At 48.1% G+C, this 26,520-nt stretch overlaps 9 protein-coding genes across 9 annotated transcripts; 4 read left to right on the top strand and 5 right to left on the bottom strand.

Moving 5' to 3' along the window:
- Nucleotides 1–79: 79 nt before the first annotated feature.
- Nucleotides 80–2,263, bottom strand: L228DRAFT_262984 (DHH phosphoesterase). The gene is made up of 2 exons (XM_018334455.1): nucleotides 1,869–2,263; nucleotides 80–1,714 (listed from the first exon to the last, which is right to left on the bottom strand). The coding sequence occupies exons 1-2, from the start codon at nucleotides 1,981–1,983 to the stop codon at nucleotides 261–263; spliced, it is 1,569 nt and encodes a 522-aa protein (XP_018185876.1). The 5' UTR covers nucleotides 1,984–2,263; the 3' UTR covers nucleotides 80–260.
- A 1,396-nt stretch (nucleotides 2,264–3,659) lies between these two features.
- L228DRAFT_213534 (PHD transcription factor) lies at nucleotides 3,660–9,176 on the bottom strand (the record flags this gene model as incomplete). Its single annotated transcript, XM_018329989.1, has 6 exons — nucleotides 3,660–4,740; nucleotides 4,808–7,458; nucleotides 7,513–7,604; nucleotides 7,730–8,548; nucleotides 8,608–8,656; nucleotides 8,778–9,176. 6 exons carry the CDS (start codon nucleotides 9,174–9,176, stop codon nucleotides 3,660–3,662), a joined length of 5,091 nt encoding a protein of 1,696 aa, XP_018185875.1.
- Nucleotides 9,177–11,169: 1,993 nt separating this feature from the next.
- Nucleotides 11,170–12,758, top strand: L228DRAFT_240854 (hypothetical protein; the record flags this gene model as incomplete). The annotated part of the gene is made up of 2 exons (XM_018331284.1): nucleotides 11,170–11,399; nucleotides 11,684–12,758. The coding sequence occupies 2 exons, from the start codon at nucleotides 11,170–11,172 to the stop codon at nucleotides 12,756–12,758; spliced, it is 1,305 nt and encodes a 434-aa protein (XP_018185874.1).
- Nucleotides 12,759–13,018: 260 nt separating this feature from the next.
- On the bottom strand, nucleotides 13,019–13,835 carry L228DRAFT_213581 (thymidylate kinase; the record flags this gene model as incomplete). Its single annotated transcript, XM_018329996.1, has 3 exons — nucleotides 13,019–13,436; nucleotides 13,501–13,615; nucleotides 13,691–13,835. 3 exons carry the CDS (start codon nucleotides 13,833–13,835, stop codon nucleotides 13,019–13,021), a joined length of 678 nt encoding a protein of 225 aa, XP_018185873.1.
- Nucleotides 13,836–16,303: 2,468 nt separating this feature from the next.
- Nucleotides 16,304–17,974, top strand: L228DRAFT_285036 (kinase-like protein). The gene is made up of 2 exons (XM_018336295.1): nucleotides 16,304–16,331; nucleotides 16,408–17,974. Exon 2 carries the CDS (start codon nucleotides 16,502–16,504, stop codon nucleotides 17,540–17,542), a length of 1,041 nt encoding a protein of 346 aa, XP_018185872.1. The 5' UTR covers nucleotides 16,304–16,331; nucleotides 16,408–16,501; the 3' UTR covers nucleotides 17,543–17,974.
- A 764-nt stretch (nucleotides 17,975–18,738) lies between these two features.
- L228DRAFT_249983 (hypothetical protein) lies at nucleotides 18,739–19,719 on the top strand. Its single transcript, XM_018333216.1, has 3 exons — nucleotides 18,739–18,927; nucleotides 18,999–19,305; nucleotides 19,365–19,719. Exons 1-3 carry the CDS (start codon nucleotides 18,786–18,788, stop codon nucleotides 19,630–19,632), a joined length of 717 nt encoding a protein of 238 aa, XP_018185871.1. The 5' UTR covers nucleotides 18,739–18,785; the 3' UTR covers nucleotides 19,633–19,719.
- Nucleotides 19,720–19,938: 219 nt separating this feature from the next.
- Nucleotides 19,939–22,237, top strand: L228DRAFT_240850 (methylenetetrahydrofolate reductase 2; the record flags this gene model as incomplete). The annotated part of the gene is made up of 5 exons (XM_018331283.1): nucleotides 19,939–20,025; nucleotides 20,093–21,275; nucleotides 21,334–21,644; nucleotides 21,709–21,875; nucleotides 22,024–22,237. 5 exons carry the CDS (start codon nucleotides 19,939–19,941, stop codon nucleotides 22,235–22,237), a joined length of 1,962 nt encoding a protein of 653 aa, XP_018185870.1.
- A 952-nt stretch (nucleotides 22,238–23,189) lies between these two features.
- L228DRAFT_240849 (tRNA-guanine transglycosylase family protein) lies at nucleotides 23,190–24,870 on the bottom strand (the record flags this gene model as incomplete). The annotated part of the gene is made up of 3 exons (XM_018331282.1): nucleotides 23,190–23,373; nucleotides 23,529–24,549; nucleotides 24,624–24,870. 3 exons carry the CDS (start codon nucleotides 24,868–24,870, stop codon nucleotides 23,190–23,192), a joined length of 1,452 nt encoding a protein of 483 aa, XP_018185869.1.
- A 410-nt stretch (nucleotides 24,871–25,280) lies between these two features.
- On the bottom strand, nucleotides 25,281–26,520 carry L228DRAFT_249980 (NDK-domain-containing protein). Its single transcript, XM_018333215.1, has 7 exons — nucleotides 26,251–26,520; nucleotides 26,158–26,188; nucleotides 26,047–26,090; nucleotides 25,879–25,982; nucleotides 25,757–25,822; nucleotides 25,633–25,697; nucleotides 25,281–25,574 (listed from the first exon to the last, which is right to left on the bottom strand). Exons 1-7 carry the CDS (start codon nucleotides 26,385–26,387, stop codon nucleotides 25,440–25,442), a joined length of 582 nt encoding a protein of 193 aa, XP_018185868.1. The 5' UTR covers nucleotides 26,388–26,520; the 3' UTR covers nucleotides 25,281–25,439.

Below are 26,520 nucleotides of genomic sequence, written 5' to 3'. Positions count from 1 at the left end.
TTATCTTTGACTTGCACATCCTCGCATTTGTAGTAATTAGTAATCTTGCTGTATGCACCTTGTAGAGTAGAGCAACCTTGGCGTTCCTTTTCTTTTTTTCGTTTATTTCAGATGAGATATAACTGCTAGGGTAATCAAATATATTATACTCATAAGAAGAGGGATAAAATAGAACTAAATGGAATTTAAATACGAAATACGAAATATAAAAGATGAAATATATAGTGAGAGATGAAGACGAATACCAAATAAGATACGCTTCAAACCAACGCATCTCGCAACAACGGCGCAACTTGTTTCCGGCTCTTGCTCAAGTCCCGCTGGAACCACACCTTTCTCAACGTCTGCTTCTGCGTACCCTCTGATTCCTCCGAGGGTACCTCTTCCAAACTCGTTGTCTCCTGTCCTCCTGTCTCGGTAGTATTCCTCCAGTCCTCTAACCTCAGCTGACCAGACGCAGTGTGCACAAACTTTTCCACCGCGGGCACAGTAGGCGGGTCGAGCGCCCACACGAACAGTTCTCGCTCAAACTCGCCCGTGGTCGGGGACGAATAGGCCGTCATGATGGCATATACGGACAAGTTGCGCGCTGGATCGGACGCGAATGCGCGAATGGAATCTAAAAAGTGCTCCACGCCTGCAGACTGAGATGCCTTGTCGTCCGTTTCACGGTTGGACTCGGACTGTGCCTTTTCGAGGAGATACGGAATAGGCTTGACTACGGAGCTTATGCCTAGTCTTATTTCTCGTTGTTGTTGGCCTGTGGTCTCGTGGGTGGACTTAACGGCCCACTGCTTGTAATCCTTTTCGAAAATCTCAGCGAGGCTCAAGCTGTCGATGCTTTGTTTTGCAGTGTTGATTTCGTTGAAGAAGGCTGTTCTGTCAAACACAGCACCACCAGCTGCAGCTGCAGCTCCATCGGCACTTTCACCGATAAATGAAGACGCACCAGCAGAAATAGCCGCAGCAGAGACAGGCAACAACGGCGCAAGTTGAATCTTCGCCTCCAAATACGTCGCCGCCGCCGTATCATGCTGCGTGACCTTGAACTCGTCGGTGAGGTTATACGTATCGATCAAGACCGCCGCGAGCGCGAGCCGCGCCACCTCTGCGTCCCAGATGCGCGTCCGACTCACGTCCTCTGCGGGAGGGATGCTCGCTGTATCGCCCTGCGCGACGGTACTATTTACGCCTGCTGCGCCTGGACCTGGCACTGGCCCAGAGCCCGCCACGCCCAAGGACGACGATACAAGCGCGTCAGGCGCAAGGGACGCCAGACTTTCCCATGCATCGGCGCAGTACTCTGTGACCAAACTCGTGCAGCTGCCTGCTTTTGTCACGATGCGTGGCTCGCCCCCTGTCTCCTGCGGAACAGCGTTTTCTTCGGCGTGGTGGTCAATCACCCCTGCGACTTGGCGGGAATAGATAGCCCCCAGCTGGCCCTGGAGGGCGTTGTGGTCGACGAGAATCCAGCGTGTGTTTTCCGGCGGCAGAGCCTCGGAGATTTTGGATAAGGGCGGGAGGTCGTCGAGCGTGATGAGCTGCGAGGGGGTGAGGTTGGCGTGGGGAAGGAGCGCGGAGAACTCGGGCCGCAGACGTAGAGAAGAGGCAGGGAGGTTGGTGAGTGGGATGTACAGCGGAGTGAATGCGGATGAGGGCGGGGAGGTCGAGCGCACGTAGGCGTAGAGAAGGGAGGCGGTGAGTGAGTCGAGGTCTGTTATTATTGTAGTTGTTAGTCATTGGTTTGTTACGTTGGTTTTATTTTGGTTGTTAATTGGTGGTTATTGGTTTGTTATATTTATTGTTTCAATTTAGAGTCATTTAAATTGAAGTCATTAATCTCAATGGAGGAAGAAATAAAAACATACCAGCACTTTCATTCCCCACCACCAACGTAACTTTATCCTTCTTCTCAATCGCCGTCTTCAGCGCCGCCTTGGCATGAATCAGGAAATTCCGAATCGAGTTCCGCGGGAATGCCATTGCCCTTGCAGTCCTTTTGTTTTGTACCTCTGTAAATATGTCCCTCTCTCAAACCGCTAATAAAGCTCTCGGGCTCTCGGGGTCTTGTGTTGTTTCGCGGACTTCGGACAATGTTACAATATCATGTAGCTTCGTATTCTTCAGAAAGAACCCAACACCCTGAAAACCCCTGTACGTATGTCTGTACGTATGTGCAGGGTTTGTTGTTGTTTTGATAAATGATAAAAGTTTCTTCTGATGTGGTTTGCGGACCGTTAAGCTAAGCTGTTGGCGGGTTGGGTTGCGGTTGTCGTCATTGCGGGAGCTCAATTCTCCGCATCCCGCATGTTGGCATCATAAGCTCGCTCTCACCGCCCGATTTTGCCGGGTCGAAGCGTTGGCGCGAGGCGCATGTCGGGTGTCGATATCGCTTGTCCGAGGTCGCTCAGTCGCCTACGGGGTGTGGTATTGCACAGCCGCATAGCAGGATAGCCTGATGGCAGGCGTGCAGGTTGGCAGCAGGTGCAGCAACAGCCGCTTGTCGACAAGAAAAGAGCACACAGTGTAAGACCGTGGATGCAATGTAAGTGATAAAATAGATGAGGACTAAAGCTACTACAGAACGACGAGGCCTTATACTACGATACATGACCAAGCAGGAATGAAGGGAGCGGACGAGGCATAACACACAGAGGATATCTAAATATTGCGAATTATGGGACGATCGTGGCTACAACAAGAATTCAAAAACTCCTCCCCCCCTTCTTCAAGTCCATAGTTACAGATGCATGTTCAACATTTAAGCGTAGCCTGCTGCCTGGCTATGCCTTGAAATGGCTGTGCATAAGTTACCGTTCAACCTACCTCGTGCTTACAAACGACTCGATATAATTTTCTGAGATGGTAGTCACGTCCTGAGAGCCAGAGCACTAAGATAGTTTGCATATCCGCAAAAGCAGGATGGTATCTTTCAGGCGTTTGGTCACATCTTGTACGACGAACCTTCAAACCTTAGGATTGAATGTTTGCTATTTGGACATGCACAATGGCAACCAAGACACACAATTAATGACAAGATACATAGCAAGATACACAACAAGATACAATAAACCTACAAACGAGGCAAATTGCATGACAATCATATAGTATTCCAGTATATTCCGAATTCATCATTAACACGTAACCCTGACTTTTGGTATTTAATCTTCGCATCCGTCCACGCTCGTCTTCCTGTACAAGAGAAATCAAGCATATATGAAAAAGCAAACCAAATAGCAATGTCTTGGGGAAAGGGAAAGGGAAATAAAAAAAATTCCATAGCCAGCGCCGAATGCACCAACCATGAGAGCAATAAAATGAAAAGACATTATGAACGTGTTGTACATGATATCGGCCGACTTATAGATCACCAAGAAACAGATAGAAAACAAGAAGACGCCTTCTCTTTTTCTGCTAGGCGAACAGTTTACAACCGGGAAAATGCAACAAGGAACGAAAGAGACAAAGGAAAAAAGCAGAATGAAAAGCAGCGTGATTGCACATAACTACACAAGAGCGCCGCCATATGAACAATGAGCCAATACTTGGCTTCTTCAAACATTACAAGGTCTGCAAAAGAGGAGAAGTAAAAATCAAAAAGCAAAGCGCTTGGAGGTCAATAGGCACAGACCGATCAAAAGTCACCAGACGGAAATTTGTTAATTTAAAAATTCATCCGCTAGCATCTGATCTTCTTGGTCTGCGTCCTCGTCGGTACGGTCGTCATCGGCTCCCGAAACAGCCAGTGCCTCATTGGCGTGACTGCTCCCAATGCCGTCCGCGTCTTGATTCGTGAGGTCCGCAAATATGGAGTCGAGGTTGGCACCCTGGCTACTGCCATAGTGGTTTGATAATGGGCTGCCAACTTGATCGCCTCGGCCAAAACCAGGCCCACTGAAAATAGCTGGATCAAGGACAGAACCGCTCCGCATGCTGGAAGAAAAGTTTGGCGAATCTAGCTCAGGGGGATGTCCGGGCATAAACGAGGTGCTCGGCGCAAAAGCTGGCTGATCGGGTGGCGGACCAGACATGCTGAAGTGGCCGTCATAAGTAAACTGCGGCCCATGCTGGTCTGCTGGAGGAGGTTGCCCAACGAGAGAAGGGTGCGGTGGATTACCGGAGGAAGCTGAATGCCGCAGTCCCAGTGGAGTAGTGGGACGTCCTGGAGCTGGCTGGAGCGGCGGTGGCTGTTTCACATGAGGCTCGCTGCTCTTGCGCTTATTAAAATTGTGTTGTTTTGTCCGGAGGTGCTGCGGTAAATCTTCCGGATTCTCAATACCGAGCTGAGCCATCAATTTCTGCTGCTTTGTTGGACGAGGTTTCCGAGTCGACAATGACTGTTCTAGAATTGGAGGCGGTTCAGGAGCTACCGGGGCCCACTTGTGCAACTCTTGTCGGAAAAAGTTCGTTTCATAGGCAAGAAGTATGTCCGCACCCTCGATTTTCCGGAGATAGAAGCGTTGAGTCATGACTTCTTCTGGCGTCGTCATCATGGGATTGATCAGGGGCCGCATAAAGTCCCGAAACTCCTGAGCTGCATTGATGATGCTTTCAAGAATATCTTCCTCATCTGGCTGAAAAGGCAGGTTTGGTATCTCGGCCTGCCAGTCTTGAAGATCCTCTAATTTTGGTCGCGCAGCATCACGGGGTATTTTGACCCGCCAATCGCAAATGGGGCAAGTGTATTTATCGTCCTCTTTTACTTTGCCCCGGGCAATCTTCAAACACTTTCCGTGATACCTGTATATCGATTTGAGCAAGGCTTCATTTCATGAATAATCACATTTAATGGGAGTAGGCAACATACCATTCATGGCAAAGCTCGCATTCAATCATCATTCCAGCTTCGGGCTTGCGACAGATGCAAAACACATCTTTACTTGAGCCTGAGCCATCGACAGACTGTGAGTCGTCGGGCGTGTGCTCCCTCGAAGAAGGCTCAACCGGGGTCCTTGGGCGATCGGAGAGGCTAAAACAAGCCTCATTTTGGCTAGCCACTAGTTCCATATGACTTTTGAGAATGTGCAGCGGAGCATTTGCTTTTCCAAAAAGCTTCTTGCCCTTTCGCATCCAGTCTTCATGACGCTTCTGCTCCTTTTCGAGATCAATCGTGCCGGTCGGCTTGCTATTTAGCTCGGCCAAAGATTCCATGACATCCCTCACGGCTTTGTAGGTGGGACGCTTGCGAAAAATAGGGTCCTTGCTTCGTTCATAAAGAGACACAATCTGCTTGTGGGCTTCCCTTTGCTTGGTCAAGATGCCATCCACTGCCGCAAGCGTTTCTCGAGTGACGGGAATTGAAGAAGCCTGGCCTGAAAGTGCTTCCAATTGCTGATAATGAACCACTTCGACGGAAATGAGCTCCTTTGCCTTTGCTTCCCAGAGTTCGCCCGCCTGTTTCTGATCCTTGAAGAAGATGAGGTGCTCATTGTGCTCAGGGATCGCAAGGTCGATTCCCTTTTGTATAAAATCCTCCACCTCCTGCAGTGTCTGGAAATGAACACGAAGCTCCTGCGCTCGGTCATTCCACTTCATCTGCTGAACGACTTTATCAAGCTTCTCCACTTCGGGAATGTCCACATTGAAGCCTTTCCCCATCTCGGCAAGCTCTTCAAACTCTTGCGTTGTACGGAGACGGGGATCGAGGAGAGCGTTCTGTGCATCTCGTTGGAAATCATTAATCGCCTCAGCTCGCTCTCGTAGCGTCGTAATCTCTGGACAATCAAAAGAAATGTCGTCAGCCGAAGCAAGCAATTTATGGACATTTTCAATCTTGCGCAGCTCTTTGTCGCGCTCCTCCATTTCCGCCGCGCGAGAAGAATTGCCCTTTCGCCAAGCCTTTTCATTCTTTCGGCGATTTTGTTGCTTGCGAGTAATGTAATTTGTCGCTTCTTCTACCCAGTCATTGCACCTCTCAACAAACGCCTTGAGGGTAGGAAGTTGTGGAAGCTCAAAAGGGATTCTTTCGCCTTCGCTCAAGAGTGATCTCAAGACTTTGAGGGACGGTCTCGGGTCATCGTCCAATGTTCTGGCTAGCTTTTCAGCCCATGCTTCTGGCACTCTTGCTCGGTCCACAACCTTTTGTACTAAACTCTCAAGAGCTTCATCAGTCATACGGTACCTCAATGTGTGATGCGGGCCTGTCAAGCGATCTTCTTCGCTAGCCTCGCAGCAGGCATACTGGCCAGCATGCAACAAGCAGAGAGTCTTGGATGTCTTTGTGCATTGAAAGCGCGAAAGGTAGCTGAACGCTTTACAATAACAGCACTGATACTCCTCCTCTGGCACATCCTGATCATCCATCTCGAAGCCGAGATCACATCGCGGACCTGAATCAACGCCTGGCTCATCGACCTTGCAGTAGTGGTCGTTGGGCTCTTTATGTTTGCGCAGAAACTCTTGGCGTTGATCGAGCTCACGGTCCCTCATTCGCTCCAGTGCGGGGGCCAGCCATTTTGAGGTTTTAATGGTGGTGTCCCGTGCCGCGGCTGTAAGTAATAGCTCGTCGTGGGAGAAACAGGGCTGCCTCCTGAACGCCTGCAGCCTTTCCACGCCAGCTTCGCCGTCGGGTTCCCAGTCATTCGGGGCAAAATTTACGGCTTCGTTGACATTGAAGCCATGGTTGAAACCCGCATGATAGGCTTTGGGAAAAGTCAGAACAAATTGACCCGCTCGCTGATCTAGCGCGTACACCCTAACGCCGGCCTTTTGAAGTCGGTCAGGAGGCAAGAGTGTCACAAGTTGAAATAATAAATCTGGCTGGGTTTCAAAAAGCTCCGGCACTGCTTCACGCATGGCATCCTCAAACTTTTCTGCATCCTCGCCAGGAATGCCATACCACGTCTTGGTAGCGCCGATATGCTGATAATTCGCTGAATAAGCAAAATGGTCTTCATTGTGCCAGCAAAATGTTGAAAAGCACATTCCCACATAGAGCCAGGGTACCGTCATGCCGGAAATATCGGATTTGATATGTCGGAAAAGAGACTCAGGATGCAGGGGGAGGATGTTGAGATTCCAAGGATCCGTAGAGTAGGGATCCAGGGGATTCTTTTCAATCGTTGGGAAGCCGCTTCCATGTGTTGTCGAATGAATATCTGCTCCGTATTCGACCTCAACGGTCTCTGTGAGGTTTTCCACAAGCCTCCAGAACTCCCGTTCGACATCATCTTCTGTGACTGGCCGCTTGGAGTTGAGGACTGGATCGAATGGCATTTTCGGAAGAAAGTAATTTTCTTTAAAGTTGTTCGCTTTTTCCTGGAACTGTTTCAAAGAATATATCCCACCGTCCTCGAAACCAAACTCGCCAGTGCCAACTAAGCAGCGCGGGCAATGCCAGTCGTAATCAGGGACGGCTTTGAGAGGGGGATCTAAGCAGTATTTGTGATATCCCACATCGCAACTATCACAGAGGAGAATAGACTTTGGGTCTTCGCCTTTACCGCACGTTTCGCATTTCTAGTTATATCGTCAGCGATGGTCCGCAGCAGAGAGAAGGCTCTCAAACCATACCTCGCCGGGCTTGCCGTTCATCTCCCCAGGAACACGGGGCGTTGAAGGCCGAAAGGTCATATAAGATCCGGCAACAGTCGGCGCAGTTGATTCTAGGCGAGATAGTTAGCAAGAGAATTCGATGAGCGACGGTGATATTCGTTTCAAGGGCTTGCTCGCAATGGCGCAGGCGGCCAAGAACAAGACGGCAAAAAAAAAAAAAAAAAAAGCCACATACCCTTCTTCAGTCGCTTGCTCCTGCGACCCTGCTTATCGCTATCCCCATTCGCCTGGTCCGAAGGGGAGTCCCGGTCAGGTGAATCTTCGCCCAACTGTCGTTTAAGCCGATTCGAGGAATGCCCATTCGTTACAGGCGTCGCGCTCAAGGCGGAGGAGCGACAATCCGGAGTATTCTTAGCCGAGCTGGTGGGCGTAGCTTTTGACCGGGTAGGCGGCGTCGCCTCAATTTCCGGTTCGCGCTTGATTCCGTTTGTGGCATTGACCGGCGTGAAGCCACCGGTATTGACAGCGGTAAATCCAGATGATCTGAAAGGTGGTGGTGGCGCATCATTCTCAGATGAGCTCTTCTCACCATCATCTGGTTCTTTGAGGCGGTTGTAGAGAGCAGCTGTAGCACGCATGGCGGGCGAGTTTTCCTTTGGGCGTGACGGCGACGCTTGATTTGTCTTCTTCATCGGTGATGTGGCGGGAGATGGGGTCAGAGGACCACCATACTCCATCTCCAGTTGTTGCTGGACACCGGGCTTGGCAATTCTCAGATATTCTTCATAGGGATGTAACCATTTCTGGTAAGAGTTCTTCAATGAAGTGGACAGCGAAGACATAATCTTGCCACTGTAACCCAAATCTCTTCCGATTTCGGCCCATTTCTTCAGCTTGCAGACCTTGTCGAATCCGCCGCGAACCTCCACGGCCTTTTTGAGTTTGTACAAGTCGAGAGGACGTTTGTCGACGCTCGGAAATCGATTTAGATTGTTACCATGTTGCTTGTGGAATTTGGCTAGTTGGTCTAGATAATTCAGGTTCGCGCGAGTCCCTAAAAAGCAGTCAGAGACAGGGAAATCTTCGGAGCCAGAAAAGGAATGCAGAGCGTACCGCCCTCGACCGAATTAAGCTCCTGCTTGCGGGTTCGGAAGTGGAAGCGCTGTAAATAATTTTTTTAGCAAACGTCTCCTTTTGCGAACGAAGAAAGGGTAAGGGAAAGGGAAAATATAGAGTAATGTTCTGGATGGCGACACAAGAGTCAACAGGACATCGGGACGCACCTCAGTATCGATTGCGAATTCGGGGTTCCAGTCATCCGGCGGAACCACTTTGACTATGCCATACTTCATGCCTTCTGGCACTATTTTGCGAATATATTCCATCGGATCCTTGAATTCCTCGGACGTCGGGCGGTAGGTTGGGGCTTCCTGAATGCCCATCGGGCGTGATCGCTTGGGCGTTTCTCGACTCATCGAGGACAAGACTTTCCGTTCCACCGTCGACATATCCAAGGGCTGCGACTTGCGCGCGCTCAGAGGAACGGACGCATTATTCGGTGCCGCATGTTGTCCGTTAGGTGCATTGGACGATTTGGGTCGGGATGTGCCATTAGGAGTGTTGGTCGAACGAGTGGCCGTGCCAGCCGTGGTCGACCCTCCAGTGGACGGAGGGACGACCATCTTGAGTGAAGCACAATTATTCGAGGAGCAAACGGAAAGTGGATCGGTATGGACGGAGAAGAGGGATCCAGTTTGTTTGACGATGAATTTTCACTCAAAGCTGAACGGGGCGTATTCGGATATCAGATCTCCTGAAAGGTGGCTCTAAGGAGTCGATCTCTCCAGTATCAGACATGAAATGCGCGGGCTGATGGATCAAGGGTAGGGTAAGCTGTATGCGAGAAAGTGCAGCAAGGTTCACCGCGAGGGTCTAGCCGCTTCAGACGTTAATAGCAGGGTTCATGTCAGAAAACCGAGATAGGCACAGTAATGGTGGAAAGAGCGAAGAAGAGAGAGTCGTGCTTGCTCGGTCGAAGAATCACAGAGCCAATGGCCGAAAGGAAATTACCCTTACACAAGAGCCGGTATAAAAATGAGAGGGAGGGCAGGAAGCCGGCACGCGAAAAGAGTAGTTATTAGAGAGAGACCAGAGAAGGGTTAATAGTGGTATCCCGGTAAGAGCGAGACAAGAAGGAACCAGGTCCAGTCAAGGGAAAGAGCAGCCCAGCGAAGCGGCAGCTTCTTTTGTCGACACCGAGCACGAACGGAGCAGGTAGCGTTGAGCTAATTTGGACCATGTTTCCCACCAGTCATATTTGGCCGTGACGGTTAATCCAAGGTACCTGGTGAAGCCAAAGTGGCTGGATCAGGTACTTTGGGCCTCGAACCGAGGGCGGAACGCAATTCATAATGGGGAAAAGCCTCCCTCTCTCTCGGGCACAAAGTCCATTGTACCCCACAACCTTCCTCGCACTTCACTCATACTATCATACTCTGTACCTACAATTTGACCATTACTATCATCCCCAAGCGTCGCCTAGCCATTTAATGAAATCAATCAATTATCAAGTGGGTCGCGAAGACTTGACAAGAACGGAACCCGAATGTTCTGATCAAGACAGTATAATACTGTTATACGACTAGCCCAGCTTCCCAATGCTTACGTGTACGGCGTGCTATCGGAGCAAAGAAAATTTAATGCGACCACGATTGCTAGTCTAATCGTATAGCTTACTCTAGTAGATATGAAAGCTCCGAAGCAAGTATGCACAGTCTGCAATTCTGAAGTCGCTCTCACGACGGATATAATTATAAAAGAAAACATAATTATCTTTCCAACAATCCCTATTAAACGATTGTTCTGCGCAGTAATTCAAGTCCTATAACTGATTATACAGAGAGATACCTGCCCCTTTATAGAACATCTATGTAATGAATCGTGTCCATACAGTGTGGCAGGAGCGGGGTAACCGTTTGCAAGAAAAGAGGAATGTGTGTATAGAAGTGGAATGATTGATGTGATGCAAGGCGCGGAAAGAGAGTAAGAGTGGAAAGAGTGAGATGGCGTTGGCGCACCTTCCCCATATGAGAGATTGAGATCCTTCAAGCTCATCGTTCCATCGCTCCGTCCTTCCCTGCCCTTTGCCTGCCGGTGCTGCACTAGTTCATGCCTCGCGCAGGGGTGCGAGACAATTGTCGTCCACTCGTCCAATCAGAGAGCTGCAAAGTGTTCACTCTTCAGGCCACCCGGTGGCGTAGGCGAGCAAATCCCCCGACGATTGCGGTAACTGTGCGGTACGCAGCACCTTACACTTAAGTTAGTTGCTGCTTCTTGCGGGCTTGCATTATTCTTGATCCAGTAATCCTTGTCCGCGTCTACCACTACTATCAGCGATGAATGCTACCTGTAGGTACCTTGAATCCAATCAACGAGCCTACTGGAAAAGCCTGAAGGAACGTCGGTCATTTAGACGAAACGCTTCTGTTCATGCGAGATCCTGTCACGAGAACGTTTCTGCCTGAGCTGAGCTAAAGTCTATGGGATGATCTAATCTGCCTTCTAACCTACGACAGCCCTTGTGAGGCACCACGCAATAATTGATCAGTTTTGATCATTGCGCACAATAATCCTAGAATTTCATCTCGGACCAAGGGGCGTGGTCTGAATTTCATTATGGAATCAAAACCGATCCCCGCGTTTTATTGCTGTTACCTTTTGCGCTCCACCGTCCGTCCATCAAGCCTCTACATCGGTTCAACGCCAAACCCTGTTCGTCGGCTAAACCAACACAATGGCGTTGCTAAAGGAGGTGCCGCAAGAACTTCCAGAAATACCTTGCGGCCTTGGGAAATGGTATGTATCGTAACTGGTTTCCCATCAAATATTGCCGCCCTGCAATTCGAGTAAGTTTCTCTTCCGCATTTCGTTTGCCCTCGCTCAAGTCATCCTGGCCAAGGCCAATCATGCCATCTCAATTCTACCTGCTGGCCAGGTTTTGCGGTTTGAGAGCATATACCCACCTCATCATACGAGACTCTTTTTTTGCTCATGGGAGCAAAATCTATCCGCCATGCCCAATCTACATTCCCCGCATCTAAATACCACGTATTAGCCCTCTATCAACTGCCCTTGTCATGCGTTTATATCATCAATACCATTTTCCCATGGGGAGCTAAAATTTATCAAGATGGGCATGGCAAAATCCACACCTGACTCGTCATATTCCAACGGAAGAGCGTATCAATGCCCCTCAAACAAGAGTTCGCGTGTCTCCAAAGACTGGGAAGACCAGACGACGTCCAACTCGACCGCAAGTCTCGCTCACTGATCGATTGGCCAATCTCCATTTGCTACTTCGGGCGCAAACATTTTGCCGTTGGCCGCTCAATCTCCGCTTTTTCTGCGAAGACGTCTTTAATCTATGGAATCGATGGAGTGATCGGGTAGATGGTGAGCTAAGAGAAGGTATCAAAGTCTCCTTGGAGACTCAAGCGCCGTCTCGGGAGAGCGAAGAAACCCAGCAAAGTAGTCGGCCTGCAAGGAAGAAGCCTGTTGCTATAGAAAGATGCTTTCAGAAGCAACTCGAGTCTGTCCAAGTTGACTATGACCCTTTGGCAGGCCACCTAGACAAGAGTTTGAACGTCCTCAAAAATGATGGAGAAGCGCACTGCGCACTGTGCCGCGGCAAATTGAGAGCAAGCAATGATTTTATTCTCATTTGCCCCAAAGACCACTGCCGAGCGTCGTCACATTTAAGTTGCCTTTCGTCGCATTTTCTCTCTACTGAAGACGACCCAGACACAGTTCTGCCTATCAGTGGGACATGCCCATCCTGCAAAGCCCAATTGCAATGGATTGACCTGGTGAAAGAGGCAACGCTTCGTATGCGCAGTCCGAAAGAAGCAGAGAAAGTCATCAAACGATCGAAGAAGAAAGAAGCCCAAAGCAAAACTGGTGCGGTGGCTAATGCTGCCACTGAATCATCAGCACTTGGTGTCTTAAGTGACCTTGAGACGGATGTAAGCGATAGTGGTGGCCTCTCCGAGAATGATGCACCAAATCAAGGCTTCGATTTGGAAGATGAATGGGTACCAAGAAATGATAGCGAGGATGACGACAACAAGTCGATTGCAAGCGAAGCTTCTTCCCGCTCACAATCCATCATGCCCCAGAGTCCCAGTAAATCTCGAGTTCGAGGGAATTCAAAACTGCCAATAGTCATTGAGGACAGTGACTGGGACGATGCGGAAACACTTGACTGATGAACTTCGTGATGCAAAAGAAAGAAGAAATACAATTGAAACGTTCAACATTCAGTACAATTAACGCTAGCACAAATCTATCGTCGCAAAGAACATCGAACCCTTTTGAGGCTAGAATCAAGCGTTAAGCATGCATTTCTTGCCAATGGAAAACTCCAACCGATGCAAAATGTATGGCTCTCAGAGCCAGATTCTCTTGAGAATCAAATGAAGACTTGCTTCTGAAGGGAATTGAGAATGGAGCACAGCGTCGATGCGACTCAACTCCAAGGAAGTACTTCTCGCAGGGGAGCACGGAGATTGGAGAGTTGTCGTCGCCCACTCACTGCGTCGATAATTTTCTTCTCTACCTTCTCCACAGCGTCGCCAGCATCAATGATGACAAAGTCGTCCGCATCAGGAGACTTTGCCATTTCCTGAAAGAGTTCTCTCACTCTTTGTTGCATCCTAGTGGTTTCGTATCTCTCTTGGCCAAACCCACCCCTCTCCGCGGCTGCTTCAGAAGAGAGATCTAAAAAGACACAAACGTCAGGCCGAGGGAGGCCCACATCTGGTTGTCGTGCCCACGCCAGATTAAGCTTAGGATTGTCCTTGGCTGCAGAATAGACGCAGCCAGAGTAGTAATACCGATCAATAACAACGGTAGTACCAGTGGCTATCAGCCTTTGAATATTCTCGCTGTAGCGTAGAAATATTAGCATTCTACAATATCCTTTCCAATAGCATATAACATGTGACATACGATGCTTCCCATCGGTTCGCCGAGAATAATAGGTGAATCACATGATCTTCCATAGGCACTTCCGAATTTGCTTTCAGGTATCCATCAATCATCTGTCCAATTGGCGTTGTTCGATCTAGGTTTACGCAAAAATAAATTAATTCTTGCTCCTTGTCATCATACATTGAAAGGCCTGTTCGGAGAATCTTACTAGGAAATCGCATGAACTCTACTCGATGACCATCATTGGAGAGATTCTCGACTAGTCGTTGGCATTGCGTGGTCTTGCCTGCCCTATCCAAGCCCTCGACGACAATGAGCATTCCACGCCCAGTTGTTTCTTCAGTTGTCGTCATTGTGAATAGGATCTTATTTTGCGCGTGCTGGATCCAATCTGCAAGTTCGTTTTCGCCTCAGTAGAAATACAACCCACGAGAGACGCGTCGCGTGGATAATTAATCGCAGCCGCTTCTAGTTTAGATTTTAAGCATCTCGGCTATCTCTGTCGCCGATACTCCGACACCATCTCCCCTTGGGTCCACTGAGCAAAGGACTAATTTTGACGTTCTGTTGGCACAGACCAAGTTGTGGCGTTGACGTTTTAAGCTGGCAGACAGCGTGGAGAACAACCACACAAAGTGGGATTGCGGGGAAAGCTTGACTACCTATCAGCCACCGTCACTCTATCAATATTATGAACTTCGTTATAGAACATAAACCCTTCATGCATGGCTGAAGATGATTGCAGATGATTTCTCGGAGAATGAAACAATTCGACCTTGGCATGACCGCGCCGACACGCATTCTTTCCAGGCAGCAGCCGCACGGGAGGTTGTTTTGCTGAATTTATGCACGCTTCTTACCAATGGCTTTCTTTCCGACAAAAAATTTTCAAAAATAAATTAAAACAGGGATTTTGGTACGTCACTATGTGAGGGGCCACATATACATACCGGGAGAGACCTTTTTCTTCTGGGTGGATGGTCATTTTCGAATAGGAGCTTTTTGAGCAGATCAGATCGTACTCGCGCAGCTCAGCAGACTATTTATAAGGTACACTTCAGATTTTACAACGAGGAGTTTATATCAATTCTCGCTTGGTATGACTGCATTCCCTCGATTTTCTGTTTCTACTGACGGTCTTACCAAAATTTAAATGCATCAGTTTTATCCAACTCTTAGTCTTCTAAGCGGATGATATCATCCCATGCCAAGTACGATTGGGGTGTTCAATTATACGGCGTTCAATAGCCATTATTATTGAAGGGCCCACGGTAAGTCCTGCGAGGCTTGCGCAAGCCCCTTCACATGGAGTCGATCTTGCGAGGCTGCCAAGTGCGCGAGGCTTCGGCAGTCAGGCAACCGTGGGCTCGAGCAGCAAGGCAACGGTGCTAATGCAGTTCTTGCACCCATTATGGAGGTTTTAGCCAATGTTCTTTGGGTTATATCGATCTGGCGCCAAGCAAGGTATAAAGTACGTTCCACCCCGCCTGAAACCCATTGGGCAGTCTCTGTTATCGGCGCAATGCAAGTTCCTATTGTGATTCTTCATGCAGAGATGTTGCATGCCCGCTGGCAAAAACAGCCAGTATAAGCAACGTTTGCTTTTTACAAAGTCTACCTCATGTCATAGTGGAGCTTGTTATGGATAACAGCTGAACCGATGATCTCGGATGGTCTATCCAGAATTGAAGGCCACAGAGTTATAAAAGCCTTCCAAGATATCCATCGAAGATGTTACAGAATGTCCGTTCCAATTTAACATATTTTTTCCAACAACAGTCTATCGCCCCATTTTTATCCAATCATGTGCTACATACCTATGACGTATACAAAATTCGAATGTGGTCATCAGCTTCGAGACGAGAAAGAAAACGAAATTGAGAAATGCGGCATTGCAACTTCACGTGGAACTCAATGTGCTACCGTCACCACGACCTATCTTGCCTCTACAACGATACGTGAACCTTGTGGTGATTGTAAAGCGCAGGGGAAGTTCGTAAAGCAGAACAATAGCTGGGTCCCTGCAAACCAAGGCCCCAAGCCGCCTCTTCCACAGTTTCAGTTTCCACCGCGCTCTGGGTAGCTCTTCAGGTACGAATTTATCCTAAATGACTAGCTCTAGCTTTTTTGGGGGGAAAAAAAAATTAACCAGCGCAGCTTCCGATGCTTTCAATATAAAGAATATATTGCATCCTTCCCAAATGGTGGAGTTGGAAACCGATGTAACGGCAGTGGGTACGATAAGAGGAATGATGACCACGCGGATGAGAGTAGAAGAGTATGCAGTACCAGATGGCACTGGAAGCTTGCAGGGGGTATGCTTGTTCCTAATCACCAGAGTATTTGTCTGTGGACCACCGTTACATACAGTTCACATGCAAGGTATAAAGAGCCTACGGTATCTAGGTAAGGTAGGTAGGTGTGACCTAGGTACCTTAGTTAGTTGAGAGCTCAGATAATTTAGTCACAGGTGATTTCCTTCGTTTCACTCCATAAATCTTTATTGTAGATTGGAAAACCACCCCAGTGACATTCCTAGCGTGATGGTAAAATCGATACCCAATGAAGAAGCTTCGCCTTCTCAGGCAGTCGGCCGGGAGAATAGGTTCTTGGAGCTACAGTTGGTTTAAACGTAGTGGAGAAGGCTTAATTCCCGCCCCTATAGGCGCTTCCCGTCCCCCTAAACTCGCCCTGGGCTCGCCTATTCCGATAGTTATGCTAGGCCGCGCTACTACGTATAACTATCACCATCCGCTTTCACCCTTGCGAATCTCACTCGATTGAGGCACTTGCTGAATGTACGATTTGCTCTTATAAATCTGAATCGTTTTTTAAACAAACTGGTAAAGGTTTAGGCGGTTTTTTCTTGTTCCTTGTCCTTGTCTGATAGAACAGCCGTGTTCTGACCAAATGTTAAATGTGCAGGGACGTTGCGAATATTCCAATATTCACATAGAAGGGTTCATTTAGCCTTCTCTTTGCTCTCCTGTCTCGAATTTTCTTCGTGTGAATCAGAGAGATGTCTACGCCACCACCTACGAAATCTACGCGGAAACGAATTACGCCGTTTCCAGGTCTGGTCCCCATTGCTTGTAATTTCGACGGCACTGGAGGCAATATTCTCGGAGCAGCATTCTGCTATGTGCTCGGCCTCCATCCCAAGGTTGCATTTAAATTCGCTTTCAAGTATGATTATCCAGAAGACTATGATCCCAGATGGAAGCAAATTTACCAAACAAACACTTTACACGCCGAGGAGGGACTTGCACGAGAAAAAAATGTTTACATGGACATTGCAAAGGCATCAAGATGGCACCCCAATCTGCACATTTTGCAGCCTTGCTTGTGTGTTCCGGAAGGGATATTTATGCCGCCGATGAAATGCAATCTGCGAAAGCGTCTTCTCGCTGCAAGAGGAGAGAAGGACGAGTATTTTCCACCGATAAAACTGGAAAACCAGCCGCCCATTACATCGGACAAGAAAGCACGCTGGGTAAAACAACTTATCGGTGCCTTGGCATGGCTGGAAAGTATTGGCTACGCCCACGGAGACCTTCGACCACCAAATATTCTTCTCAATCACGATGATAATGTTGTGTTGGCGGACTTTGGTAGTAGCGCACGCCTGGGCGAAGATCGCATTACAAGTGCAGACACATATTGTCCGCTGAATTTTGACTACGCAAGTCATATCAGTGAGCAGTATGCAGCAGGTTGGTGTATCTACACCATCTGTCAGGGTCAAGAGCCAGAAGAGTTCAACCTTCCGCGGGAATGGAGGGGTGAAGATATCAAAATGGAACAAATCTCCTTCCCATCTACCGAAAACCTCCAATTTCAAGATATTATCAGGAAGTGCTGGCATTTACAGTACCCATCAATCGCAGCATTAGCAAGAGATGTTACGACTGAATATAACATGCGCAAATGGTGGTATTCTCGTTGGTGGGAATACGTGCAGGAGCGTCTTTATATTTTGGCTTTCCTGCTTGAGCGACCATGGCAGTTATATCTGATGCGAAGAGTGTACAAGAATTTACAAGCAGGATCAGATCCATAAGAGTAGGGATATCGCAAAGGACAGGAAAGCACGAAGAGTGAGAAAAGTGATAACTCCCTGCCGATCAGAGCGTGGCACTATGATTGAGGGGTGGCCTGGAACTGGCGCCAAACACCCCCCTGTCATATATAGTATAGATTGAAAGTCTGTGCTGACACCTTCTACGGCCTGTATGTATGGGAAAACCGCTGACTGGACCGAAGAAGGAGGGAAATACCTTAAATCTCTGACATTTCTCACTGAGATCAAGTCGAAACCAGGTCAGAGAAATCCGAGCGCGGTTTCTCTCGTCGCATGCATGCCATATCGAGTAACTGGCAACCTTTCCTTATATATCTTAGCAAGACGGACCCTCTATTTTGCTTGTTAGACGAGAACTCATCAGCACAAGGATATCGACAGCATTTTTGACTCGGCCAGAATGCTCCGCAGATCATCTGTGCGAGTTCAAGGCGCGTCCAAGCTGTTCATATTTGCCAAGCCAGGAAACATTTCTTGGAAAAATAGCAAAGGAAGCAAGTATTCTTGTAGTCGGTGTTAGCTCCAGCTGACTTACAGGTCCTCTTTCGCTATTGTGCGTACTGAGTTCCATCTCTCAGACGGAAGCCCAGTGATCTTAACTCCGTGTAATTCTGAAATGCAAGACCAATAAATGTGATCCAAAAGCGTGTGCAAACTTTGTCCTTGTCTCTAGGTCAATGTGCTGATAAATGTCTTCTCAAGGTTCAAGTGGTAAGGGGAGACGCTTGGAGGACAGCGTCTTATATCTCCTATTGACAAATGTGGAAGTGTTTTAGAGCAAGCACATACATTCCATAATGTCCGATACTCCTAAAGGGTGATCGAAGTTAATACTTGTAGTAGACCTGAGCAGTATAGGTGCCATGGTACAGCAATTTGTCCCTTTTTCCTTGTGAGGATGCAACCTCATATTGACCTTGATATAGGATGTTCCAGGCATGTCCATCCCCAATGATGAACGTCAGCAAGATTCGTCACTTTTCCACAAATTTTTTGATTAGATGTCGAAAACTCTGTTTTACATCAATAAAAAAAATGATAAATGTCTAGTATTTTTAACAGAAAGCAAGTGGTGCTCTTGGTTTCTCAACGTCCCCAGAACCTTAATCACGTGGATGCGTTACGCATCTAGGGCAGATCTTATCGTCGGGAAGTTAATTCAATGGCCTGACTCTGAAGCTGCTGCGTTTCACAACTTATATCAATATTCTGCCATGAAGTAATGCGCCAGTATATGCAGCGCGTATTGACCGCGCGTCGGGCTTTGAACATTATTCGCCCTTCTCGTCACCAATGCTATTCTACCAAGAGCCAAGAGGAAACCCATAGGGCGAAGTCTCGAGTAGACCGTTTATTTTCCCGCTGTACGTGGTACACCTATTCCTCTGTGGAATGGCAACCATCCTGATTGACCGGTTGCGTTTACGATTTGCAGTCCCTCGGTTTTTGCACAAATACATCGATCCCTTGCGGTCGGCGCCCGTTTCGCACATAACGTCGTTCCTTATTCTACATGAGTTGACCGCCATCGTCCCGCTCGTCGGCCTTGCTGCTACTTTCCACTACACAAATTATCTGCCACCTTATGTCAGTGAAGGCAAGTGGGTGAGTGATGGTGTGGAGAAATTTGGGGGCTACTTTAGGAAGAAGGGCTGGCTGGGAGATGTTGGAGATGACGGGAAACGGACGTTTCGAGACCGCTGGTGGGGCCGGGGAGAGGGAGGCGTTCGCATAGTGGTCGAGTATGCTAAGAATATGAAGCAAGACTACGATGATGGCAAATATGCTAACAATGTGGCAGGGTTGCAACTGCATACGCTATCACGAAGGCACTGTTGCCCATTAGATTGATCATCAGCGCATCGGCCACGCCGTGGTTCGCTCGAATTGCCGTGCTCCCAATTACAACCAGATTTTCGAAGATTTTTAGATTTGGAAAGAAGAAGGCCCTTCCATCAGCTGCTGCTGGCACGGGAGCTGTTGAAGGGGGAGCTGTTGCAAAAGGCACTGGTAGTAAGAGTACGAATAGCAGACCGCCGCACGATGACGTGGGGTCTCGTCTGCCGTAGAATTTTACAATTTTGTGAGTCAGTTGCATTCTGAATAGAAATTCGCCGCTTGGCATAGATACATCTTGTAATCATATAACAACGATCAGTCTATCAATTGAAAATTGAACTTTTATGAAGTGACTATGGACGATGGTGTCATCATTAATGGTGTAAACAACTCGGATCCTCTCGGTCTTTTTCTCTGCCGATCGCCTAGTGCGGGCGGCAGCGGGTGGAAGAGCATATTATCCACATCCTCTCCTACTGCCCCGCCATTTCCCCTCCATACAGATAGAACCCTGAGGATTCAATTGCACGACCAAAATGGAGAAAATCTCGGAAAAGGTTGCGGCGCTACCTGATGATGCATACTATTTCTCTCTGGAGTTCTTCCCGCCAAAGACGGCAACGGTTTGTCCACTCACGAAGCTTCGTTGGAGTCACTTGAACTGAGCTTATGATATTTCTTCACTTATAGGGTTTGTCCAACCTCCAGGCACGTCTGGAGCGTATGGCTCGAGCATTGCGTCCGCTATTCGTAACCGTAACATGGGGTGCCGGTGGCAGCACATCCGAAAGATCTCTTGAATTGGCTGCGACATGCCAACGACAACTTGGATTGACAACTTGCCTCCATCTTACCTGCACTAATATGAGCCGGCCGCTCATTGATCAAGCATTGGAGAGTGCTAAAGCTCTTGGAATTAGAAATATTTTGGCCCTGCGTGGCGACCCTCCTCGGAGCAACGAATATCATGAGGACGAGACACTCCCCGCGACCCAGGACAGCAATGTCGAATTCAAGTATGCCGTTGACTTGGTACGATACATCCGAAAGCAGTACGGAGATTACTTTGCCATTGGTGTGGCAGCTTACCCAGAAGGCCACACGGATGAGTCGTACCCCGAATATCTGGATGCGGCAAAGGATATACCTTACCTCGTCGAGAAGGTCGAGGCTGGCGCCGACTTTATTTTGACTCAGCTCTTCTTCGATATAACGTCTTTCCAGAAGTTTGAGAGTACGCTGAGAAATCATCCGTCTGGGGCATTCAAGACGATTCCCATCATTCCGGGACTGATGCCTGTACAAAGTTATGCCATCCTGAAACGGACGACAAAGCTGAGTCATGCAACTCTTCCCGAGGACGTCACAGCTAGGCTCGACGAAGTCAGGGGAGATGACGAGGCTGTCAAGAGGGTCGGCGTGGATATCATCAGCGAGATTGTAGAGACGATCAAGAGATCACCCTCTCCTGGCGCTCGAGGCTTTCACTTTTACACATTAAATCTAGAAAAGGCGGTCGCCTTTATTCTTGAGCGATGCCACCTGATACCCCCTTCTACACCAATGACGCCAGCTGATGATTTCTCCGTGGTTGAGGATGGAGACAGCTTCCAGCTAGACGAACAGAAAAAGAAGGAGCGCCGTCGGTATTCCTCCACTAACTCCATGCCCCGAAACCGCGTCGTGGTGGAACATTCCTCTGGGACTGGGAACAGGCCGTTCGAAGCTCCTGAATCTGAGGTTGGCGTTCCCAGAGATCTAGTCAGTTCTCGCGCAACTACACTGGCTATTTCCGAGGGCGAGGGTGCTCTTGGCAGAGAAGCAACGTGGGACGACTTTCCCAACGGTCGATGGGGAGACTCAAGATCACCTGGTTAGTATCTTGTTTAATATCGATTATCCCTCTTCCTGATTATTGACGAAACCTTTAGCGTATGGTGAAATTGACGGTTACGGGCCCTCTCTCCACGTCTCCACTGCCCAGGCCACCAAACTCTGGGGATATCCTGTCACGAGAGACGACATCTCCCAAATCTTTAGTCGTCACATTACGGGCGAGCTCGATGCTATCCCTTGGAGCGAGGAGGCTCTCAGTGAAGAGACCCAGACCATTCGTAACGAATTACTAAAGCTCCATCAAAAAGGATGGTGGACTGTTGCCAGTCAGCCCGCCGTCGACGGCGTTCGCAGCGACCACAAAGACTTTGGTTGGGGCCCGAGAAACGGTTTCGTGTTCCAAAAGGTTCGATAATTCCAGGACCATCATCTGGTGCTTGTATCCATGGAAGCTAATATACGTTTTGTAGGCCTTTGTAGAAATCTTCCTCCCTTCTGCCGACTGGGCTAAGCTGCAAAAGAAGATTTCCGCCCTCGACGAGGTCTCTTACTTTGCAGGAAATGCCGCTGGCGACTTTGTTTCCTCGGATGAAGATGCCGTGAACGCAGTGACTTGGGGTGTCTTTGCTGCTAAAGAGTGAGTTCACACCCGTCTGTTCAAGCCACTCTTTGCCCTTGTTCACTTTAATGGCTACGCACTCCGTTCCAAATCTTTTCTTTTCTTTTCTTCCTTTTTCCCCCCTCCAATTTAGACTTTCAAGTATCCCATTACTAAAACATTCCAGAATAACCACCCCCACCATCATCGAGAAAGAATCCTTCAAGGCCTGGCTCGAAGAAGCATACACCATCTGGGAAGAATGGCAGCGCGTCTACCCTCCCCGATCACCTTCCGCCAAGCTGCTCCGCGAGACCCGCGACGACTCCTGGCTCATCAGCATCACCCACCACGCCTACGTGCAGCCGAACGCTCTCTGGGATCTATTACTCGAAGACTAGACGGGGACAGTACTAGAAGCTTTTTTTTAGCTCTTTAGCTTTTGCTTGTGCTTTTGCCTTTGCTTTAGCTTTACAATTTTTTCCTATTCTAAATTTTGTATTGGCTCAGCAAAAATTGTTGCATACTAGCATGCATGATCTACTCAACTTATGGTCACGAACGCTGTCATATTCTATACCCTTTTTTTCCTTCTCTTCCTTTCTCTTGATTCATTGTAGATCTTTTTTTCTTTTTTTCTTTCTTTTTTTCTTCCTTTCTTTCAATTTCGGAAGCTTCTCGGGATTGTCTCTCTCGTGTGCTCGAAAAAAATATTTACGGTCTCAACATCAACTTTCATGTACACTCTTCAACAACCTGAACAAAAAAAAGGCGGGCGAAAAATAAAAGTATTTTGTTTCAGCGTTTTTCATCTTTTCCCTTTTTCCCTTGCGTCTTGTTTCTTTATCTTTCCCTCTCTTTCCAAATAGAAAGTTAGCATTTCTGCACTTTGAAAGCCAAGCAATATATTAAAGATCTTCAGTTAGTTACTTTATTTTGCTCTCCTATGAATAAGATAGTGAGAAATGGGCACGTTATCTGAATTATATAACAAAAAAGTCTGGAGACGCTATCGTGCCATGCCGTCCGAGCAATGCTAATGATATTGTACATTGTATGCTGATCCCGTCCAGGAAACAGATTTATTTGAACAACGAAAAACCCCTAAGAAATCACCCTCCCTAAAACCACCCCCCCAAACAAAGGGGAAAAAAAATCGTGGGTCAAAAGGATATCCCAGGAATAAAAGTGCACAGATAAAAATTTATAAATGAACATGAAAAGAAAAAGAGAAGAAAAACGGTAGGAGAAAGAAATGGATAGGGATAGGGACAAAGAAAGAGAACGAGAAAGACAAGGAATTGGAAAAGCAAAAGGGGAAAATATAAAGAAGGAAGGAAAGAAAGATCTAATCTATTCAGCCTTCTCCGCAAAGCCCTTTGCCGCAAGATCATCTGCATCTTCACCGGGGCTTGGTATCGCTGCCGCTGCCGCTGCTTCTTCTATGCACTGCCTGGAGTCGTCGAGGGTCGTATATGATGCTTGGTTCTTCTTTGGTTCGTTCGGCCCATTAACTTTGAATTGGTAGCCTCGTACTCTATTCGAGAGAAAAAAAAAGAAAAGGTTAGCTTGAACTGCATAACACAGCCTTACACCCTGATACCCTAATAGCATAACGGCCTAAAAGCATAATGGTCTAACGGCCTACGGCCCAACACCCTAACAGATAGACAATACAAAAGGTTGTCTTACCTAGGACCCTGACCAGTCTTTTCTGGCAATTCACTATGATATGCATTCTCAAATATCTTGCGCTCTGTTTCGAACGTGTCTTCCGCAATAGTTGCGCGGATGCCCGCAAAAAACTCATTCATGACGCGCTCATTGTGGATTTGTAACAAAGTCCAGCCCAACATTTCCTTTGCTACTAATAAATGCTGAATATACGCCTTGTGATGCCGGGTGCATGTATAGCAGGTACATCCGTCCTGAAGAGGAGAGATATCACCGGCGAATTCCGAGCTCCACATGTCTGTTCCAAGCTGTTTGGGTTCGCTCGTTGCGACGCCTTTGGGAGCTGGGAACGTAAAGTCCAGCGCGATGCCGGCGTCGGTGGCTTCGCAGATAAAAGGAATAGCGAACAGATCTATGCCGAGTGATATGCGGTATAAGATGTCTGATGGCGATTTCGGTCCATCTAGGGACATGCGAGGAAGCGAAGCGAGGCCAGGCGGAATCTCCGTGACAGATGTGGGATCGTATAGTGTCAGACCAGCAATGTGGCCTCGTAGTTCTTCCTCCAGCTGATTAAGGTAGAAATGCTGTTGCCCCTGAGACATGGGCAGGACTGGCGCAAAGATGGCTGGCTTTTTGTTGTGCTTCTGCTTGTGCTCAGACATCTCCGGCTGCTCGGAGCACGCAGCCACCAGGTGCTCCATCCACCAGCCGGTCCGGTCGCCCATCTTCTGCATGCGTTTTAATCCTGGCTTTTGGCCAAATACAATATCTGCAAGTCCAATGACAATATCAGGCTGCAATTTCCGTGCAGCTTCTGCGTAGTCTTCTGATTCGAGTTGTCGAAAGCCGACAGAGGTTAAGATCGACACGGCTGAGTTTGAATTCGCTGCCGGGCATGCAATCGGATCGATACGACGAGCGCCCATTATCATTGTTGTGTTCTGACCCAGGGAGGTGAACTGGCGCAGTGCAGAGGTATCATGTTGAGCGGGCATAGAATATACGGGAGGAGTTTCGCGTGGAGCCTTTTCTATGACTTCTATGCTCGAATACGAGCATCCGAATTAGCATAACGAATGGAAACGTAAGGCAGAGAATTGCTTCGCTCACAATCTTCCAACGCGACATATACGCTGTTGGTTTTTGTATGCTTTTTCATCGTATCTTGGGTGATATGTGGAATTGCGCCTCTCGAAGTGATGCTTATAAAATGAGGCGTTTCAATAGGAGTACGATCAGACAGCAAAAGTCTCCCCAGTCTAAGTCCGGCGCGGTCATGCTTCTGTGCCTTTAAAATGTTGAAGGACAACATCTCGGCCGCAGGTTCGACTATATTCGAGTCTTCTAAAACGGCCATTTCGTCGTGGTACCAACAGAAGAAAAAGTATAACAACAAGATGCAAAAGCGCGGAAAAAGAAAAGATGACCAGAAATCAGCTCTATATGATTGACAAACCCATGTGAAGATGATCTAAAATGCAGAGGCCACAAAATAACGTTGGATATGACCCATATTATTTCCACGGCGGACAAAATCATGGAGACAGCGCTTACCCGTTTTGGAAAGACACCCTCAGCCCATTCGGCAGAACAACAATCGACTTCGGCTATATTTATGGCCAACTCAAACGCTCTAGAACCATGAACGAGGGGGATCTTTAAAATCTCCGAGCGCTTTCAAATGAATTCAATCTGGAAACGGATGGAAGTTTCAGGGTAGATATGACATTAGGAATACAGCGGTAAATTCAAATGGAGTTCTTTATTCTCTTGGTAAACGGTAAACGGTAAACTATAACAACATTGCACAAGTGCGGGGCAGGACATGCAGTATTTTGATATTTATTCTATTATTTTCACATCCGATGGATTTGCCTAATTTAATAACCCAAAAGCCAACGGAATACGACTACCTGAATGACCTATTTAAGGCTTCTCGTAGATCCAGTCGAACTGGGAGGACTTGTATGAGACGACCTCCTCGTCCTTGAACCAGAGGGCAATCTCCTTCTTGGCGGTCTCGACGCTGTCGGAGCCGTGGCAGACGTTACGGCCAACGTCCTAATTGATGTTAGAAAGAGCTCTCTCTCTTACGGAAGTCTTGCTGTCAGTAACTTACAATGGCGAAGTCACCACGGATAGTGCCGGGGGCAGAGGCAAGGGGGTTGGTGGCACCGAGGAGAGCTGAAGCAGTCAAAGTCAATATTTCGACCAGATTTAGCATGAAAATTTTGTAAACTCACTTCGGCCGGTCTTGACGGCGTCACGGCCCTCCCAGACCATGGCGCAGATGGGACCGCTAAGCATGTCTGACAGAGTCAGTGTTAGCATTCAGGACAAAGCAGAAAAGGATGGTTAAACGTACAGGTGATGAGACCGGGGAAGAAAGGCTTCTCCTTCAGGTCGCCATAGTGCTGCTCGAGGTGAGCCTTGGAGGGGGTGACAAGCTTGATGGCGGCAAGCTTGTAGCTGAAGAGATTGTCAGTTCCAATCGTTTCCTTGCAAGGAGCGCTTGGAAAGAGGATAAACATACCCACGGCTCTCAAAGCGGCTGATGATGGGGCCGACGAGACCGCGCTGTTATTGTTGATCAGCAATCTGTCGTTTGCCTGAAGCAATTGCATTTCGCGGTAGAGAATCCTACCTGAACGCCGTCGGGCTTGATGGCAATGAAACTAGAATGACAGCTGTCAGCTATCTCGCCGGATGGAACTCTTCTGCTTTCTGAATCACTTACGTCTGCTCGGAGGCCATTGTGTCTTGATGATCGTGCTGCTGCTTTGACTTGATCACTTGTCTGAGAAGTCCTTGAGTCTTGGGGTTGAGGTGCTTAAAAATGGGAGGATCCTCTTCGGGTTGGGTCTGAGTGCTCATTATTGTTTTAGCGGACGGCTTGAAGATGGTGGGGCAGTAAATGCCGTGGATCACCTCGATTTGGTAAGTTTATTGATTGACGGGGCTGGACTGACCTTTTGGTGGACGAATAAGACTGCTCCAGCTCACCGCA

Source organism: Xylona heveae, assembly GCF_001619985.1.
Source record: "Xylona heveae TC161 unplaced genomic scaffold L228scaffold_10, whole genome shotgun sequence".
Taxonomy (NCBI): Eukaryota; Fungi; Ascomycota; class Xylonomycetes; order Xylonales; family Xylonaceae; genus Xylona; species Xylona heveae.
Note: the sequence above shows the minus strand (reverse complement) of the source record. Positions and strands in the feature narration are given on the sequence as shown.

Bases quoted from the DNA above. Each gene is read 5' to 3' on its own strand.
- L228DRAFT_249983 (XM_018333216.1), top strand. From the start codon at position 18,786: ATGCGCCAGTATATGCAGCGCGTATTGACCGCGCGTCGGGCTTTGAAC. The intron at 18,928-18,998 runs GTACGTGGTACA...TACGATTTGCAG, and splicing joins AGACCGTTTATTTTCCCGCT to TCCCTCGGTTTTTGCACAAA. The intron at 19,306-19,364 runs GTATGCTAAGAA...ACAATGTGGCAG, and splicing joins GGCGTTCGCATAGTGGTCGA to GGTTGCAACTGCATACGCTA.
- L228DRAFT_249980 (XM_018333215.1), bottom strand. From the start codon at position 26,387: ATGAGCACTCAGACCCAACCCGAAGAGGATCCTCCCATTTTTAAGCAC. The intron at 26,091-26,157 runs GTAGGATTCTCT...CAACAATAACAG, and splicing joins TCAAGCCCGACGGCGTTCAG to CGCGGTCTCGTCGGCCCCAT. The intron at 25,983-26,046 runs GTATGTTTATCC...CAATCTCTTCAG, and splicing joins AGCCGCTTTGAGAGCCGTGG to CTACAAGCTTGCCGCCATCA.
- L228DRAFT_262984 (XM_018334455.1), bottom strand. From the start codon at position 1,983: ATGGCATTCCCGCGGAACTCGATTCGGAATTTCCTGATTCATGCCAAG. The intron at 1,715-1,868 runs GTATGTTTTTAT...CAATAATAACAG, and splicing joins GGTGGGGAATGAAAGTGCTG to ACCTCGACTCACTCACCGCC.
- L228DRAFT_285036 (XM_018336295.1), top strand. From the start codon at position 16,502: ATGTCTACGCCACCACCTACGAAATCTACGCGGAAACGAATTACGCCG.